The sequence below is a fragment of the Pinus tabuliformis genome, chromosome 8, assembly GCF_031772625.1.
Source record: "Pinus tabuliformis cultivar Carrire ecotype Pingquan chromosome 8, CPIR1, whole genome shotgun sequence".
Lineage (NCBI taxonomy): Eukaryota > Viridiplantae > Streptophyta > Pinopsida > Pinales > Pinaceae > Pinus > Pinus tabuliformis.
This window is the reverse complement of record NC_142294.1, coordinates 1,353,102,642-1,353,123,802: the sequence shown is the minus strand read 5'-3', so window position 1 is coordinate 1,353,123,802 and position 21,161 is coordinate 1,353,102,642. Positions and strand designations below refer to the sequence as shown.

The window sequence follows — 21,161 nt, the reverse complement described above, 5'->3', positions numbered from 1 at the left end:
AAATCAAATATTATGTTATAACGGAAATAAGAGAAAAGGAGGAAAATGAGTTGTTTTATATTATTGACGACTTTTGAACGTGAGAAACTCAGCAGAAGGTCTGAGCCGTCTGATCAACAGGCAACAGATCCGATAGTAGTCGTGTGGTTAACAAGGGCGAGGTTTCCTCCAAAATCGGACGCGAGGAGTTATAAGATCGAGTTGAAACCTCAGTTGATCAGGGTTGTCCGTTTGAAGAATGCAGATCCGACGGTAATCGCGTGGTTAACAAGGACGATGTTTAATTCGGAAATCGGACACAATGGTTTATGGAATGTAATTTAATTCGTTGAAGTCCGGATCAATCACAACCTCTCTTAAAAAAGGGACAAGATCTAACAGATATCGTGTCGAAAAGTGCACGGGTTTTATTTTTAAAATCGGACCCGACAAGTCTTTTAACTGTTAGTTTTGTTTCCTATCGGGTCCATGGGGAAGGCAAAGGTTTGTGGAAAAATCGGACGCGATAAGATTATGAACCAAAGTCTAAATTCTTTCAGTTCCGTGGTAAGCCATATCTCGCATAAATCAACCAATTCCGTTGTTTTAGCAGAATCACTAGAATTAGAGGCAGATGACTAGAACTCCAAAGGAACGGTGATTGGTCGGGTTTCTTTGTGTTTCTGCCAATCGGAACACTTTCGATAGATACGTGGGCTCATAACCCACATGTACACGCACGAAGTTTTATAAAGATGCAGTTTGCTGTGTTAAAACAATGTAATTGTCATCAGGACATCTACAAGGTTATAGCTTGCAGAATAACACTCAGGCCACATACTCAAGCCACAGATTCGAACAACGAGCAACCATCACCTTCTAGTTTCTGTTACTCCCTATTATTTTGTTTTCTTGAGAAAAATGAGGTGTCTTTTGCTCTCCAGTGTAATATTCTGTAATAACTTTTACCTTAAGCAGTTAAGAGATAGTTAAGCAATTTGACAGTTTTGGTGATTACCAACTGTCCCATAATGTACAAAAAGAGGGAAAATTATAGAAAAAGGGTTCGAATTTTGAAGAACCTGGAGACTAGGCCACTACATTCTTGATAAAACTGTTGATTAATGAAAGAATCAAAAGTTTTCCACACATTGTTGGATATAATTTTGTAACTTCTCTGTTATGTGTCATCATATATCTTCTTTCCTTTAAGTATGGTAATGAAGCTACAGGTCTTTGTTTACTTATGTAAATGAAGTTAAAATTCCTTAAAAGAGCGCTCTTATACTTAAAGTTCCTACCTCTGCAATTCTTCTAAGTTACAGATAGTAGTTTCTGTGTAAAACAACATATTGTCTTTAACTTCCCTAAGTGTTACAGATAATAGTTTCTGTGTAAAACAACATATTGTCTTTGACTTCTCAAAGCATTCTTCATTCAACATTTATATTTAGCAATCAAATGGCATTTTGAGATTTTTATATCACTTAAGTATTGAGGGTTAAAAACCAGGTCTTTCAGGTCCTTCATTTGAGAATACAACATACAACTAAGTGACATAAACAATAAACATTAATGTCTTAAGCACAATTTCTACACAGCCAAGAAATTGGTTTCTTAAAGAACAACATTAATTGGCGATGTTGCCGAGGAGAGAAGACAAGAACACTTTTCCCTGGGTTTTCAATATTTTCCTCTAGTTGTTCAGTGAGGAGGAAATATTTGGCTGTATTGAACAAAAATAACAACTCTAGATCCAAAGAGGCCCCCATACAAGGTTAGATACCTCACAGCAGAAAGTTCAAGCCCTTTCAGACCCTGAGAGGCTAGTTTCCAAGAGGGTTGGAAATCCAAAACTCCAGTTACACCAAGTCCTACACTGTCTGCACCTGGCAGCAGTTCAACTCATTTTTCATCCAAACATTCACCTTTTATTGACCAAGAGTCACCTTTTACATCCACTTCATTTCAAGAACCCAACTGTCAAGAATAGTCTCTAGAGTCTATTTCTTTTTCAGTATCTACTATAGTTATTCAACTTGAACCTATAACTACATTGCCACCTTTTCATACTCCACTTACTCCTCAATCAGGTTCTACATCTATTAGTACTCAAGGTTCAGTAAGTTTAGGAGCAAACATGGCAACACTTGCATTCTTGATGAATAGGTATGCACCTATTCAATTGCCACAACAGTTGAATCAAATGCCTCAAGAATACTTGAAGATTCTTCCTTGTTTCACAGGGGAGGATGAACAAACAACAGAGAATCATATAGCAATATTTTGTAATTTTGCAGAAAATCTAAATGTTGAACATCTGGATGTTGTTTTAAGACTTTTTGTGCAATCCTTGGATGGAGAAGCAAGAAAATGGTTTAAAGGGCTTCCTAATAACTCTATTCCTACATGGGAAGAGATGGAGCGCCTGTTCACCCAGAGATGGGGAGAGAAAAGAGACCATGGGTATTCACTCACAGAGTTTAATGCTATTAAGAAGAAATCTGATGAAAGTGTTGTTGAATTCATCAGAAAGTTTAATAACTTGTACAATAGTCTTCCAGTGGAGATTAAGCCCCCTCTTGTTGGTGCAAAAATAACTTTTGCAGGGGCTTTTGAATTAGATTTTGGGTTCACATTGAGGGAGAAGAGATCCACAACCTTTGATCAGATCCACACTGATGCCTTAGAAATAGAAGAAAATCTGGTGGCTATAGGTAAAACACCAGAGACACAACCTATCCAAGATAAGGGAAAGGCTAAAGTGGAATCCTCTCAAAGTCAAACATTAGAGGATATGAATAATGTAATTAAAACTTTGTCTAATAAATTGATTAATTAGAAATGGAGAGTAAGAATTCTCAAAGGCAAGCACAACAGAACAGAAACTTTAATCCTCAATATAGAAGACAACCTCTGCAAATCTTGCAGAAGGAGAGAAAAGATCAAGATCACGTTCAAGCACCACTTTACTTAGAGGTAGATCCTGATGAAGTACCAGAGCATTCCAAGGACCATGATAATCAAATTTCCACATTGTATGCAGTAGATGAGGATGAACTAGGTGTTGAGGGAGAAGAATATGAATATGTTGAAACAAATGCCATTTATGATGAGAATGAAATTAATGAGTATTGGAAGCAGTTTTCTGATTTTATGCAGGCAGAATTACATAAGAAATATGACTTGAGATCAAGGAAAAGATCTAGAAGTCAAGAAAATGAAGGTGAGCAGCAAGTTCCAACTCCCTTACAAAAGGCGACTCCACAAGAATCACAGCCTGCAAGACAAGTAGATAAAGGAAAGCAACGACAAAATACAAATAACAAGACTCAAATGCTTCAAGGTGAGTCTTCTCAAAATAGAAGTGATAAAATTCCTTTAGAAAAACTTGTTTCCATTCCACAAGAGGTTTCAGTGATGAAGAAAACTGAAGATGAAAATGAAAGGAATGCTAAACAGGTTCATGTGTTTAGTCTAACTAAAGAATTAGAAAAAATCAGAATTCAAGTGCCCCTCACACCTTTCGTTAAAACACCAGTTTATCAAAATGAGATTGTTGAGTTTATCAATCTAAAAGAGAATGTGAATATAAATGACACTGTGAACCTGCAAGAAGATAAACCAATAGTGGTTTTTGGTCCACATGTGGAGGAGGTAGATTCTTCAACACCTCCTTTCTACATTTCTTTATTGATTCATGATTTCCTCTTGCATAATTGTATGTTTGATTTAGAAGCTTCACATAAACTTATGCCATTATCAGTGATGAAACAACTAAACCTACAAGTTACTAAACCCTACACAGGCCTGTATTCTTTTGATTCAAATAAAGTCAAGTGTCTGGGGGTCATTAAAGACATGGTGGTGTCACTAGCCCAGATCCCAGCTAGAAGCTTGGTAATGGATGTAGTGGTAGCAGATAGCCCTGCTAGGTTTGGAATGTTGCTATTTAGGTCATGGGGGACTAAATTGGGTGTTGTTTTGAAACTAGATTTTACTTATGCTGTTATACCAATTTTTGGTGGAGAAGAAAGGAGGTTTTACAAAGAAACCAGATTTGTAAAAACAATCACAAAAAATGGAGCAAGTAATTCACTTGTATATAGCCAAGAGAAAGATGACTGTTCTTGCTTCTCGCTGCATGACAGTGCAGAGTTCGCTGAAGATAACCAGAGGCAACTTACATCAGCCAGTGTAAATACAAAGCTGCAAACAGAAGGGGTGAGGAAGTGCTTCTTTGATGGAGCCTATTCTAAAGAAGGAACAGGTGTTGGTTTCCTTCTAATTGCACCTGGAGGTAATATGTTCCTTATTCTTTTAAATTGGAGTTTGAAGCAACAATTAATGTGGCAGAATATGAATCCTTGATCATTGTTCTGCAAACAACAAAACAAATGGGAGTCCAGTCAATCTCTGTTTTTGGAGATTCAAAGCTAATTATAAAGCAAATAAAGAAACATTGTCAAACAAAACACCTTAGGCTTAGGGCATACAGAAATGAAGTGTGGGATTTGGTTGAGAACTTCTTTGAAGCTTTCAACATCCAGTTCATTCCAAGAGATGGAAAAAAATTAGCAAACTCTTTGGCCGTGGTTGCTAGTACTTTTAGGCCTCCTATTAATCCAAAGCTAAGATATGAGGTTGAAATGAGGCATAGGCCTTCTGTTCTTGATAATATAAAACACTGGCAGATTTTTGAGGATGATCAACAGATTAAGGAATTCTTGACTATGATTGAAGATTTTCAGGGCACAAAGATTGATCAAGATGAAGATGAAGCAACAGAAGGTGCAAAAGTAAGTGGTTTGAAAAATTCTATAGTTAATCAAAAAATTATTCAATTGAAAGATAATACTCTGCCAAGGGGGCTTGTCCCTCTTGAAAGACTTTTTAACTCCAATGATGTAGCTGTTAGTTCAGAGAAAATTCCACAGGATGAGCAGATTCAAGATCACAATATTGGAACCCAGAAGGAGCCCAGGTTAGTCAAATTATTTAATGGAGTTCCACTTAATTATAAGGAGAGATATATTAAGCTTTTTAAGGACTATATTGATGTTTTTGCTTGGTCCTATGAGGATCTCAAAACATATGATGTAAGTATTATTCAGCACAAGATTCCCTTGAAAGAGGGGATTAAACCATTTAAGCAGAAACTTAGACAGATAAACCCTCTGCTTTTACCATTGATTGAGAAAGAAGTCAAAAAGCTGCTTGATGCCAAGATAATAGTTCCACTTAGGTACTTTCACTGGGTGGCCAATTTAGTGCTTGTAAGGAAGAAAAATGGAGAAATAAGGCTATGTGTGGACTTTAGAAATCTCAATAGGGCTTCCTTAAAAGATAACTATCCGTTACCTAAAATGGATCATGTACTGTAGAAGGTAACAAGATCATTCAGGATGTCAATGCTGGATGGGTTTTTTGGGTATAACCAGGTGGTTGTTGATAAAGGAGATCAGAAGAAGACTGCATTCACAACTCCTTGGGGAACCTTTATGTATGCTTGAATGCCTTTTGGGTTGATGAATGCAGGTGCTACATTTCAGAGGGCTATGGACATGTCTTTTGTGGGTGATAAGTTTGTAGTGATGGCACCATAGTTTTACTTGGATGACATCACTGTTTTCTCTAAGTCTGATGAGGAGCATCTGGACCATCTTAAAAAGACTTTTGAGAAATGTATAAAATTTGGGCTTTCTTTGAATCCTAAGAAGTCTATTTTTTCTCTGGAGGAGGGAAAACTGCTAGGGCACACTGTTTCTAGAGATGGAGTGAAGATAGATCCAACAAGGGTGCAAGCTGTGCAGAAAATACCCCTGCCCAGGAGTAAGAAAGATATTCAAAAATTTCTGGGAAAAATAAACATTTTAAGGAGGTTTGTGTCCAATTATGCAGAAATTGTAAAAGAAATTACCAATATGTTGAAGAAGGAGATTGAAATACATTGGACCAAGGAAGCCAGAGAGTCATTCTCCAGGATTAAAGAAGAATTACAAGCAGCTCTATTTTGATTAGCCCCGATTATCAAAAACCTTTTCAAGTTTTTTCATTTGCATCACCTAATTCAATAACTGTTTTTGTTACAAAAAAATGATGAAGAAAAGGAGCAACCAGTTGCTTTATTTACAAGATTCTCAGAGATGTTGAACTAAAGTACAATATTCCTGAAAACAGGTATATGCTTTAGTAAAAGCCCTAAAGGCCTTCAGGACTTATGTGCTGCAGTCACAGATCATTGTTTATGTGCCAAATGTTGCAGTAAAGGATGTCTTAGTCCAAAGTGATGTGGAAGGCAAAAGAGGAAAATGGATTGCCAAGATTCAAGAGTATGACTTGGACATAAAGCCCACAAAGTTGGTGAAAGGGCAAGGATTGGCAAAGATGTTAACATAGTCAAATTTTCAAGCATTGAGAATCAACTTGCTAACTCCTGCAAATGAGGAAATAATTGAAGAAGGTGAAGAAAAATCAAATCCAGGTATGAAGATCAGATATAAGTTTTTATGTTCAGAATGGTACAAGCACATAGTCCATTATTTATGTTTTCTCTCTTGTCCTCAATCTTTGGATAGAACAAAATATAGAGCATTAAAGATCAAAGCACAACCATATGTGATTGTTGAGGGCAGATTGTATTGGAAGGATCATGTGGGAATTTTATTGTTATGTTTAACAGAGGATGAATTTACAGAGACCATTAAAGATTATCATGAGAAGTTATGTGGTGGACATTATAGTTGGAAGGCTACTGCACATAAAATCCTCTAGGTAGGGTTTTATTGGCCCACCCTATTTGGTGATACATATAAGTTTGTCAAAAGTTGTCAGAAGTGTTAGCTTTTTGTTGAGAAGAAGAGGCTAGCTCCCTTGCCTTTGATCCTAGTCTTCATAGAAGAACCATTCAGACAATGGGAACTAGATTTTGTTGGAGAAATTAACCCACCTTCAAGTGGACAACACAAGTGGGTTCTTATAGCTATTGATTATTTCACCATGTGGGTAGAAGCTATACCTACTAAAAGGGCAAATGACCAGGTGGTGATGAAGTTCTTAGAGGAAAATATTTTCAACAGATTTGGATGCCCTGTCAAAATCATAACATATAATGCTCAAGTCTTTAGTTCAAGTAAGTTTATTGCGTTTTGTCAGAAGTATAATGTTCTTTTATCTCATTCAACAGCTTATCATCCACAGGGAAATGGATTGGCTGAATCCACTAACAAAACATTGATGAAGATCCTTAAGAAAACTATTGCAGAGAACCAGAAAGACTGGGATTCTAAGTTAAAGTTTGCTCTATGGGCTGTTCGAGTGACTACAAGAAGGTCTACAGGCAAATCACCTTTTGAGTTAGTGTATGGAACTCAAGCTCTATTCCCAAGTCAACTTGTGAAACCTGTGATTGCAATGATTCAGGAGGCAAAAGAAGAACCCAATGCTCTGATAAGAAGGATGCATAAGGTAGTGGAGATGAGCGAAAGTAGGGATAAGGTAAGAGACAACTTGATTATGTATCAATCAAAGATGAAGAGTATTTTTGACAGAAAAGATAGAGAAATTGATTTTAAAGTTGGAGACCTGGTATTAAGGTGGGATACTAGAAGAGAAGATAAGGGTAAACATGGAAAGTTTGATCCTCTCTGGTATGGCCCATTCAGGATCATAGAAGCAAGGGAAAATAATACATTCTTCCTGGAGAATCTTGATGGTGAAACTCTACAGCTGCCTGTAAATGGGCAATACCTCAAACAGTCCTTCCAGTTCTGAAGCACAAGCATCCTGTCATTGTAGATACTAGAGTGAATTCATTGTACAAATTCCATAGAATTTTAATTGGCTAAGCAATATATGACTCCATGCCCGAGGTGAAGGCACTGATCTGCGGTTCTTAGTGTTTCTGTGGCAAAAACACTATCCCCAGGTGGAACCAGATGTTGTAGCATCCATTGTCCTTTTAATTTTATTTTCAGTTTTATTGCAAAAATGGAAAAAAATCAAATATTATATTATAACGGAAATAAGTGAAAAGGTGGAAAATGAGTTGTTTTATATTATTGATGGCTTTTGAACGTGAGAAACTCGACAAAAGGTTTGAGTCGTCCGATCAACAGGCAACAGATCCGACGGTTGTCGCGTAGTTAACAAGGGCGAGGTTTACTCCAAAATCTGACGCGAGAAGTTATAAAATCAAGTTGAAACCTCAATTGATCAAGGTCGTTCGCTTGAAGAATGTAGATCCGATGGTAATCGCGTGGTTAACAAGGACAATGTTTAATTCAGAAATCTGACACGATGGTTTATGGAATGCAATTTAATCTGTTGAAGTCCGGATCAATCACAGCCGCTCATAAAAAATGGACGAGATCCGACGGATATCGCATCGAAAAGTGCACGGGTTTTATTTTTAAAAGCAAACCTGAGAAGTCTTTTAACTGTCAGTTTTGTTTCCTATCGGGTCCGTGGGGAAGGCAAAGGTCTGTGGAAAAATCAGAGGCGATAAGATTATGAACTGGAGTCTAAATTCTTTCAGTTCCGTGGTAAGTCATATTCTGCGTAAATCAACCAAATTTGTTGTTTTAGAAGAATAATTAGAATTAGAGGTGGATGACCGAAACTCCAAGGAACGGTGATGGGTTGGGTTTCTTTGTGTTTTCCCCACGGAACACTTCCGATAGATACGTGGGCCCATAACCCACAAGTCCATGCACGAAGTTTTGTAAAGACGCAGTTTGCTGTGTTAAAACAGTTTAATTGTCATCAGGACATCTACAAGGTTATAGCGTGCAAAATAACACTCAGGCCACATATTCAAGCCACAGATTCAAACAGCAAGCAGCCATCACCTTCTAATTTCTGATACTCCCTGTTATTTTGTTTTCTTGAGAAGAATGAGGGGTCTTTTACCCTACAATGTAATATTCTGTAATAACTTTTACCTTAAGCAGTTAGGAGATAGTTAAGCAATTTGACAGTTTTGGTGATTACCAACCGTCCCATAATGTATAAAAAGAGGGAAAATTATAGAAAAAGGATTCAAATTTTGAAGACCCTGGAGACTAGGCCACTGTATTCTTGATAAAATTGTTGATTAATGAAAGAATCGGAAGTATTCCACACATTGTTGGGTATGATTTTGTAACTTCTCTGTTATGTGTCATCATATATCTTCTTTCCTTTAAGTATGGTAATGAAGCTGCAGGTCTTTGTTTACTTATGTAAATGAAGTTAAAATTCCTTAAAAGAGCGCTCCTATACTTAAAGTTCCTACCTCTGCAATTCTTCTAAGTTACAGATAGTAGTTTCTGTGTAAAACAACATATTGTCTTTAACTTCTCTAAGTGTTACAGATAATAGTTTGTGTGTAAAACAACATATTGTCTCTGACTTCTCAAAGCATTCTTCATTCAGCGATTATATTCAGCAATCAAATGGAATTCTGAGACTTTCATATCACCTAAGTATTGAGGGTTAAAAACCAAGGCTTTCAGGTCCTTTATTTGAGAATACAACATACAACTAAGTGACATAAACAATAAACATTAATGTCTTAAGCACAATTTCTACACAGCCAAGAAATTGATTTCTTAAGGGACAACAATATGACCAAGGGTAACTAACACACCATGCCGCCCACATCATATGAAGTACCCTTAAACATGGTGTAAACACTTTTTAACTCCAAAAACTAATAATTAGTAGGAGAATGGTTCATATGGTTTTGTAAATGTACAGGGAAAAGCATAGATGTCACTAACAATTATCTGTAAACACGGGTTGACTATTCTTCATCAATTGGGACCATACTTCAAAATAATGATGTGTTCACTATCCTATTTTGTGTTGCTTATCTTTCTTAAGCTATCATTGTTGTTGAACAAGCTGTGAAGATGGTTGCTAAACACAATTTTATTGATCAGAGAAGCATTATACGTCTATCAAAACACCGTAGAATGATTTTACCATGTTTTGGTAACTAGTCAGGTCAAGCTTGTTAGTTAGTTGGAGTGATCAGTCCAAAGAGGTTAGTACAAGTGAAACATAACCCAATCCACTAATTTGTAAAAATTAAGATTATAATGCAAGCAAAGAATGCCCAAGGAAAGAATATCGAAGTAAAAGCTTTTGATGTTGCTGAAAAGCAACAAGACAGTTCACTTACGCACTTGGTTAGATGGCCTTGTTCACTGAGGATTTGAAATTTCTGTTGCATTTTTCTCTTTAAAATCTACTCGTATTTTTGAAAGTTACTATGGGAATGCATATATTCTAGATATGCTATACTTTGTATTATTAGCATCCTATTTAATTACATGTGACATTTTTGGAATAACTTGGTTTCTATTAAAAACTTTGGAACTTTGATAGAATTGCCATCTACTCTGTCATCCCTGCAGCTTTGCAGAGGCATTATGCAATATTGCAAGTTTTAGCCCTTGAAGAAGATGAATTGCCAGAGACAAAAGATGAGACCATGCCAGATGAAGAGGGCATGCAAAGGTATCATTTAAATGAGGGAATGATATGTGAAATTTTATTTCAAAAGATCATCACTATCATAGTAAACTATTTGATATGTGTAACAAAATTTTCCCAGTCATTTATTTCACATGGTTTCCTGAATTTCAGACCAGGAATCGCAAAAGCTGTACAGGCATTCAAAGATGCTGTATATGGTGAAAAGCATGACTTTGAGGAAGCTGAGGCAGAGGCAACTAAAGCTAAAGGAAGTGAAGCTTCTCAAAAGAGAAAAGCATCAGCTGAAGTAGCAGCAAAGGAGGCAGCAAGTTATAATTGGAGTGAACTTGCAGACACGGGAAAGGTTATAGATATGAATATTTTATTTTCAGTTTATTTAATTGTTTTTTTGTGGGTGTGCACAGTGGGTTGCAGAAGTTGTTTTCGAAATGCAATCTTTATAAAGGGTCTAATATTACCACCATGTTTATTTGCAGCTGAAGGACTTAACTGTGGTTGAATTAAAATATTATTTGACTGCTCAGAATCTGCCACTTACTGGCAAAAAAGAAATCTTGATCAACAGAATCTTGACACATTTGGGAAAATGAAGTCTTATTATGTTAGGGTGATCAAGCTTGTACAGTTGTTAAGGTTTGTGAGTCCGCTAGATCAAATGAATCTACCATGTTCTCCCAAAATTTCCAAGGGAGCATTTAACTTTCGAAACTTTTGCACCAATTTTTTGGACAATAAGGTTTCACGTGCCAGCCTCCCCTGTCCTGTCCAAGAGTTTTTATCGAACTACATGGGGACTCACTCCTTTTGGATATGCACATGTAAAATTTTGTAAGAAACCTTTGTGATGTACCTTTGTTCACTAATGATTTATCAGTGTCACAACAGATTGTATCTCGTAACCTTTCCTATAGAAATATATATTGAGGGATGGATGTTCTAGTGTACGTTGTGTTTGTTTGGTTCTATTTATTACTCAAGGCATCAGGTATGACTTTTGAATTAGATGGATCATATTTCTACCATTAAGTTTATCTTATGTGAGGTTAATTTTCTGGGCCATTTATATTTTCTCAAATCTGCTCATATAATGGTTTGCGAAATTGGGACTGATGATTTATTTTAAATTGAAAGCAGACATACTACCAGCTCTATAATCGCTTAAATAATTCAAATACTCCTGTTGAAGATGTAACACACATTATCTTGTTTATGCAAAGTGGTAATTTGTCAAGTGACCTATATTGTAAAAGTTTGGGAGACTGTCCGAGGTTCATCAATTTGTGCATGTGTTTTTAAATTTTAATTATCATGCAAGCGATGAAGATTACAATGATGCACTGTTTGACTCTGGATGTAGTATGCAAGATAAAAGTTCATATTCTCAAATTGAATAAATTACGGTTCAACCTAACAAGCAAAACCAATGGGATTACTTTTGTAGGTGTTCTTTTCATGTTAAAAACCTGATATTTTTTTTTTCTTGGCAAAATATCTATTAATAGAAAAACAAAATTGAAGTTAACGAAAAATTAAGCCGTAGTAGGGTTCCACTCTGGCCGTGGTCTGCTCCATCGTAACTGTATGAGTTCCAAAGTGGATGGGGCCAAATGTATGTCGCAGGAAAGCTTGCCAGATTAATTAACTCTCAGATCAATCACCTATATGAAAGGAAGCCTTCTATATGCAGTATGAACCTCAAGGTGAGGTTGTCTAAGTACACAACCAACAAAAAGGATAAAATTTGCAGAAATATTTACAAGTCTATGATGCGCGTGTCATGAGAAGAAAGCCGGTATTGAAAATTATTTAAAATGGACGAAGGATTGACAGAATATAGAAAGAAACATTCACAAAACAACCCCCCTTTGGTTGAGTTCGGAGCTCTAAACTTCTGAGAGCTTGAATCTACAAAATTTCTTTTTGGATCTCTCCCTTCATCTATGTTGGATGGCTTCCTGAAGTCCAATGAGATCTTCATATTGCTTTGCCCTAATAACAAAGAGTTTTTGCTAGCTTGAAACACTTCTCGTATGTTCCCTTTCAAGGATAATTGTTTGAGTTGAGGTTGAATCCTTTCCGAGTCAATGCCTTTGCCTTTCTCCTTGTTTGTAGCCCAATGTGACTATTTTTCTTGACATTTTGAAAGCCTCCTTGTTCACGTTGTGAAGATGTCAATTTATAAAATTTTGGAAATTGGTCTTTTCAGGGAGATCTTCCATCATATCTCAATACACCTGATTTCACATTTAAATCAAATGTTCCTGGAGTTGTTAGCCCTATGATGGCCATTACTATGGGAGTAGCCATGTACATCTAAAAGGGTGCTGTAATATGGGCGTCAACAAGTCGTAATAATTACGACAAAGGTAATTAGTGAACACGTATGTAACAATGTGTCGTTAGTTTATATTTATGCATTGTAAGTTATGCATAATGGTAAACAGACATTCCCAACAGAATCGGTGTGTTGCGTCATGGATATAGGATCCCTGTGAAAAATAAATTGTCATCACTATCAACACATAATACACACGAACAATGTGTTGTTGAGTACATTTGTCAGTATTGCCATGTATTCATGGACATGAGAGAGTTATGAATATGTAAACATTTTAAATCAGTTTAGATCCATTTTAACTCTTGATCTACCAAGTTTCGAAAGGATTATCTCCCTCGCTGCTTAGTAAATCCAGAGATAAGATGAATATAGGCTGGTTTAATTATATTTATAATTATTAATTTTATGTTTTTTTATTTTATTTTTACGTAATCAAAATGTTAAAAATTACAACATGTCTACTGTATTGTGATCAAATCTTTACATAGGAGTTAATTTTACTTGTGAAGCTCAAATATAAAAATTGCTTTTAATAAAAAGTGGATTGGGTGAGGGGAAATCTTGGATAAAATATAATATTATAGAATTATATGTCAACCAATATCTATTACCACCCGTGCCTAATAAAAAGTGAGCAAGAGTGGGGGATGTTGAAGAATCTAGGGTAGTTAGATTTAAGGAGATTCTTCTTGCATGATAACTATTTGTGAGTTAGTTAACTTTACTACTTAGCACAATTTTCACCTGTTATTATTATTAGAGAGCGTCTTCTTAGTTCTTCAAATAGCTACAAAAAACCAAGAGACAAGAACACACAATGTTGGCTTTTTGCCAGGGCCAAAACCTCTCTCTTGGAGAGGAAAACCCACACAAAATTCTTCTTATAGAGATTCCAATTGATGAATACCAAGACCATGACCCTTGACCTATTATGCCACTCCAAGACCAAGACATCAATCCTCTTCTTACTGCTGAGATAACACTGAGGCCATTACTGCACCACCGAGATCTTCATTACTGCTGCAACACTATTGTTGCACCTTCACTGAGATCATAACCGTGTGACTGTGTCTCCATTAAGATTGAGACCATATCTATGCTAAGATCATGACTGCACCTTTGAGACAGAGTGTGTTACTATGAAACCTTCTCATCATAATTCTGTCGAGACTGTAACTTCATCTAGAGAGTAAGCCGAGAGAGTGTCACTTCATGATTCTCCTCTTTTCAAATATGCCGAGACTGTAACTGTATCTAGAGAGTAGGCCAAGAGAGTGTCACTTCATGATCCTCCTCTTTTCAAATATGCCGAGATTGTAGTGTTTCTTTTGTGATCACTGAGACAGGGAGGAGGTCGAGATTATATTCCTTAAGATAGTGAGGAGACCGAGAACATTCATCTTGATAGTACCCATCCGAAGAACAGAGATTTCAGAGATTTGCGAGATCTTGAGACTGTGATTACTCACTGTAATCACCACCGAAACTTCAGAGACATCTGAGATTATGTCTACCTGTAATGCGGATACTTTCCATGCCTATATATAGTAGTTAGTCTTGTATATAAGCCGACATAAGTGAGGGAACTGATGTGACTTCCTTTTGAGCCGACATGACTGTGATTTATCTTGTTTGGAGGCTGACTTCATCAAGAGTGATGATGCTTGTCTTTGGAGGGCATTTAGACTTTTCTATAGACTTGAATACAATACACGTGCTCAAGAAGAGTTCTTTATTCATGACTTTGACTCTTTGACCTTTAAATATAAATCCTAAGGCTCTCAATGGGAGCCATCTATAAAATAAACCTCTTGCTCATGAAACCCATGCATCAAGGCATAATAACAAATTCATTTTCTTGTTTACAAAAATCATAATTACAATGTCATGAAGAATGAACCTAGTTACATTTTCTTCAACAAGGGGAAATACTGTTTGAAATGTAATAATATTACATTTTATTGAATATTTCTCGTCATCCCCTAGCCTAAGTATTACATTTTATTCAATACTTCACTCACCCTTGCTAATTATATAGTTGAATTTGCTTACTTTTAAACTTCAAATATAAAGAAAAATTACAATAAGAAGTGGACCAATTGAAGGGAAATATTGGGTAAAATGTAATATTATAGTATTATATTTCATCCAATATAACCTAGTAAAAAGTGGATGGAGGTAAGTAGAAATATTAGATAAAAGGTAATAATTACATTTTGCCTAATATTTCCCCCGCCTCCTCCCTTCAACCAAGCGCACTTTCATAGTTATGCTTATTCATTTTTAAACTTATCACCATAGATCCATGAGAGGTTTATAGAATTGTTAAAATTGGAAACTAGGGCCAAACTCCATGTGGATCACCTTATTTATGGCTTCTGATATTTTTCCTAGATTCCTCTCATCGAGAGGTGTAGGATTGATCTAAAGATCATCCAATTCCAATAAGTATTTATGGAGATATGAATTTATTTTGATTATGGACAAATTGGCAAGGTCGGCTAGCAAACTTATGTAGGCTCAGAAGCCCAACTATCATGTCTATTCAACCTCAAAGTTTGCATATAAATACAAGGAGCATTCTCCTCATTTGGCTAATTCAATTCACTCATCTTCTCTCTCTCTCCTACACATAAAAGGAGCCTCTCTCTCTCTCACACGTGTGGCTGAAAGGAAGACATCCTAGGGCAAGGAAGACGCAAAAGGAAGGATGCTAGGGAAGCAGGTCATCTCTTTGACCACCGTTGACCAAGTGTTGACCTTCCAAGAGTGCGGATTGGGTGTGGTTGCCTTTCCTAGGCAAGTCGCAATTTTTGGCACAAAAATTGAGGTGATCTAACCTCTGGTTTGACCGATGTTCACTGCCCTAGTTTAGGGTTGCAAGTTGACTTCAGAAATTTGCAAATTGACTAAACTTTTGGGGTTGTTCAAGGGTTGTTTCTTCAGGCTATTCAAGGACAAGTTGACCAGAAGTTGACCAAGTATTTTAGAGGTCAATTTCAGTGAGTTTGACCAAGTTTGACTTCACCGATCTAGGGTTTGCTGCTGCTGATATAAAATTATAGAATTCAGATTTTGTACTATTTCTCTGCTGAACTATTGAAGGTAAAAGAAGATTTGATCAAAGGGTTTCCCCACATTGGGGTTTGTCCTTGGCTAGCTGCCACATCTTGTGTTTCTTGTCTTCGCTTGTTTTTTGTTGATCATTTAATGTTCTATCTGCACTTTACTTAATGTATATGTGATTGCTAATCTGTGGCTAATAAGAAGAAAAATAAGTAAACTACTCTAAGCATAGAACATACCATAATTTAACATGGTATTAGAGCTGAGGTGAAGACAAAGCCCAAGCAAGAGCAATCACTGAAGAGAAAGTTGGCAAGGCTATCTTAGAGAAATAATGGGGTCTTCAACACAATTCCCTGTTGAAGACAAACTCCGTGAGAAGTTTGACTATCACAGATGGAAGATGTCTCTTGATCTAACATTAGAAGCGCAGGAAGTGTTAGACCATGTGAGAGGTAGGATTTTTGAGCCTCCATCAAATGCATCCGCTGCTGCTAGGAAAAAATGGACTAAGGGAGAAGTCAAAGCAAGGAAGATCATTCGGGACTCTATCGACAAACGCTTGGTGGTCTATGTTTCCGAGCTGAACACCTCCAAGGATGTCTACGATAGACTGGTGAGTTTATTTAAAGTTAATGATGCAAATCAATTCTTGTTTCTTATAAATACGCTGAAGGAAATTAAGAAGGGCAAAGATGAGAGTATGCAAGCATATTTCTTAAAGATCACCGAGATCAAGAACGATCTCCTATCTATTAGGGAAGTAATTCCTGACAATGAAATGACACTCACAACTCTTGGAGGACTGCCATCTGAATGGTATATATTCAGGACTACTCTTCTCAACAATAACGTAATTCTTGGATTTGAGGAATTAATGGCTAGATGCATTCAAGAAGAAACGAGGATGGAAAAGCAAGAAATGCCCATACTTAAAAACCGTTCCTCTGCCTTTTCTTCTCATACTAAAAGAAACAATTTCGGGGCTAAATCCAAAGGAAACGCTAGACCGTAGGGTGGAAGAAAAGGACAATGTTACAATTGCAATAAAACAGGTCAATATGCTATGGAGTGCCCTGATAAAAGGGACTCACACCGGGATGATGAACAAAATCCCTCTCAAGGCAATCAAAGGAATGGCAGGTCAAATGGCAGAGGTAAAAGAAGTGCCAGAAATCAAGGAAGAGGACAACCATTCAAGAAGGCAAAAAATTACAGGTATGAATCTAACACTGTTAATAATAAGCAAGATGAATATTATCTACCAGTAGCTCTATCTACTACTGCTCCCTCGGACTCGCTGGGAAATTGGCTTATTGATAGTGGTGCCTCAAGGCACTTCACTAGTTACAAAGAAGCTCTCTATAATCTGATAGAGAAGGAAACCAGCGTGGAAATTGTTCTTGGAGATAATTCACAATATCCTGTGAAAGGCGTAGGAAAGGTCACTCTTCAATTGAATCAGGGTAATACCATCCACTTACAAGATGTATTATATGTACTTGATCTAAAAAAGAACCTGGTGTCCATTTCAGCAATGGAAGACAAAGGCAACAAGGTGGCCTTCAACGATGGCAAGGTATGTGTATGGAAAAAGAACTTTAAATATGCTTTTACTCTTGGGTTTCAAGTTGATTCATTATATCAGGTCGGTGGAAGTCCGCTCGGTGTCATCTCTTGTGACACATCTCTTCAGTCCAAACTATGGCATCAGAGGTTTGCTCACCTTCATTATAAAGCTCTACCCGATTTAAGAAAAATGGTGACCGGGATGCCTGAGTTCAGATTAGAGCTAGAAGGTGTATGTCCAGGATGTGCCAAAGGGAAGCTCAAAAGGGGACCATTCCCCTCAAGCCAAAGCAAGACCTCCGATATATTGTAGTTGGTTCACTCAGACATATCCGGTATGATTCCTGTGAACTCCTTGGGAGGATATTTATATTACTTCACTTTTACAAATGATTATTCTTGCAAGACTTGGATATACTTCTTGAAAAAGAAGGATGAAGTGCTTTCCTGGTTTCAGCACTTCAAAGCCTTGATCGAGAATCAAACTGAAAAGAAGATCAAGATCTTAAGGACTGATAATGGGACTAAATATGAATCCAATGAGTTTCATGACTTTTGGAAAGAGGCTGGCATTAAGAGGGAGACTACTACACCATATACCCCTGAACAAAATGGTGTGGCGGAAAGGAAGAATCATATAATTGTGGAAGGTGTCCGTGCTATGATCTATGATCAAAGAATTTTGAAGTTTCTATGGAACGAAGTTGCAAATATCATCGTATATGTACAAAATTGATGCCCTCATCAAGCGTTGGGTTCCAAAACTCCCGAAGAAATGTTCACCAGTAAGAAACCTAACGTATCTCATTTTACAATTTTTGGAAGCCCTGTATATTTTCATGTGCCTAAAGAAAAAAGGAATAAATTGGGTGCATCTGGAAAGAAAGGAACCTTCGTGGGCTATAGCGAAAATAATAAGGGCTATAGAATCTATGTAGTTGGTCAAAGGAAAATCGAGATTAGTCATGATGTCACCTTTGACGAAGATATGTCTCTTAGCAAGGTAGACAATCTTCCTACTTTAAGGGGATCTAAAGACGTTGACACCACAAAACCAAAGGAAAAATATGAGACGATGCCCGATGTGGAAGAACCTATGGATCCTATTGATCCTCCTCTGCAAGAGCCTTCCTCTTCTAGGAAGAGGCTTTCATGGCTTAGGGGGACACTTGATGATGCTGAAGGAAACATTGCACCCCGAGGAACCTTCCATGAAAGTAAGAAGCCAAACAGGTATCAAGGATATCTGACCATCATGAGCACAATCATCCAAAATGAGCCTTCGTCATTCACAGATGCCGTCAAGCATCAAGTATGGAAGGATGCTATGACCGAGGAATATGAGTCCATTATGAAAAACAATGTTTGGGATGTGGTCCCCAGACCCCAGGACAAAGCAATTGTCACTTCAAAATGGCTTTACAAAATAAAACATGCAGTTGATGGAAGTGCGGAAAAGTATAAGGCTCGTTTTGTCACTCGTGGCTTCTCCCAGAAGGAAGGTATAGACTATGACGAGATATTTGCACCTATTGCCCGATATACCACCATCCGCTCGATCATAGCCCTTGCTACTTCGCAAGGATGAAACCTGCATCAAATGGATGTCAAGACTCCGTTCTTACATGGTTCGGTCAAAGAGGAGGTCTATGTGGAGCAACCCGAAGGATTTGAGATCTATGATCGAGAATCTCATGTGTGCAGATTGAAGAAGGCCCTCCATGTGCTAAAGCAAGCACCCCGAGCATGGTATGAGAGGATCGATAGCTACTTGATGAAGCTGGGATTCACTAGGAGTGAAGCCGACCCTAACCTTTACTTTAAGGTTATAGATGACAAGCCTCTCATACTAGTGCTATATGTTGACGACCTCTTTCTAACAGGTGCAGACCCTCTCATTCATGAATGTAAGAGGGCATTGGCTTCCGAGTTCAATATGAAAGACCTAGGACTTATGCACTATTTCCTAGGACTGGAAGTCTAGTAGAAACCAGGGGAGATTTTCCTATTTGCAAGGAAAATATGTGGTGAAGATATTGGAGAGATTCGACATGGTTGAATGCAAGCCTATAACTACCCTGATGGAGCTTGACCTCAAGAAGTTAAGCGGTAGTGCTGCCGGACCTGTTTTATGAAATGCTACCGAGTATCATTAACTCATCGGAGCATTAATGTTCTTGGTGAACTCTCGTCCGGATATATGCTTTGCGGTCAACACATTGAGTCAACATATGGTTCAGCCTCACCACTCACATTGGATCGGTGCCAAGAATCTATTGATATATATTCGTGGCACAATCACTCATGGGTTGAGATACACTGTCGGAGATGTGAGACTACTTGGGTATACTGCTGCTGATTGGGTAGGCAGTGTGGTGGACCGAAAGAGCACTTATGGGTGTTGTTTCTCTTTGGGATCTGCATCGATATCCTAGATGAGCAAGAAGTGGCTTTGAGCACTACTGAGGTAGAGTACATTGTTGCTAGCATGGCCTCCTGTGAGGCAGTCTGGTTGCGAAAGCTCTTCAGTGAGTTGTTTGGATTTACATTGGATACCACTGTGATTCTATGTGACAACTAGAGCAGGATCTGTTTATCAAAGAATCTTGTATTTCATGATCACTCCAAGCATATCGATATCAAGTACCATTATATTCAATATATGGTGCAGCGAGGAGCAATAAGGCTCCAACATATCGGTATAGATGAATAGGTCGTTGACATTTTGACAAAGCCCCTAGGAAAGGTCAAATTCTTGAATTTCCGAGAATGACTTGGTGTCGTTCAAAGACCCTCTTATGAGGGTTGAGTATGATGTATTGAGCTCTGGGAGCTCCAGGGGGGTGCAGAGTACTTCTTGGAGCGACATGTGACCACAGGGTGACTCACCATCCCATGGTGGTGCACTATGTACAAGGTAAAGGTTCAACCTTCCCCTGTGACACCTCGTGGTGACTGTGGAACATGATGATTAGTTCTCCTATGAACTAGGATGATTCGTTCTTCGTGGTGACTGTGGAGTAGGATGATTAGTTCTCCTGTAGGCCAGGATGATTAGTTCTCTGTGGCATCCACTGGACAGGATGATTCGTTCTCCTGTGGACAAGATGATTAGTTCTCTTGTCGAGGCATCCTACCCATGCAGTTTGGGACTCATGGGAAGTACCTCTCATCTGATCAATGAGCAGGGAAATGAGGATAGGGACCATAGTAGTACTATCGATGGACGCATCGTTGTATCTACCGTACTCCCTATGCTAGGATGACCTCCATTGATCTGGGATCAGTGAGAGTGGTTCACACTCTGAGATTGACTTCGAGTCAGTGGAGGATGGTATGATACATCTTCGATCATTTCTTCTTCTTCATAGTTCGAGCAGAGCAAAGCAGAGCATAGTGGGGTCAAGCCATACAGGACAGTGCATTTGATGGATGGATAGCAACGACGGTCTGACGGATTGCAGATGAAGTTCTCCCTAGTTGAGAGGGAGTGTTATAATTGAAAACTAGGGCCAAACTCCATGTGGATCACCTTATTTATGCCTTCTGATATTTTCCCTAGATTCCTCTCATCAAGAGGTGTAGGATTGATCTAAAGATCATCTGATTCTGATAAGTATTTATGGAGATATGAATTTATTTTGACTATGGAAAATTTTTCAAGGTCGGCCAGCAAACTTATGTAGGCTCAGAAGCCCAACAGTCATGTCTATTCAACCTCAACGTT

General features: G+C 37.8%; 1 protein-coding gene across 1 annotated transcript in view; it reads left to right on the top strand.

The window, feature by feature from the left end:
- The window catches only part of KU70 (ATP-dependent DNA helicase 2 subunit Ku70-like protein), a 301,835-nt gene extending 290,446 nt beyond the window's left edge, over positions 1 to 11,389 (top strand). The window contains exons 16-18 of the mRNA XM_089373743.1: positions 10,380 to 10,482; positions 10,612 to 10,804; positions 10,938 to 11,389. Of these exons, the coding sequence (XP_089229869.1) occupies positions 10,380 to 10,482; positions 10,612 to 10,804; positions 10,938 to 11,051 (410 nt within the window). The 3' untranslated portion in view covers positions 11,052 to 11,389. The remainder of the gene's footprint in view (positions 1 to 10,379; positions 10,483 to 10,611; positions 10,805 to 10,937) is intronic.
- Positions 11,390 to 21,161: the final 9,772 nt, after the last annotated feature.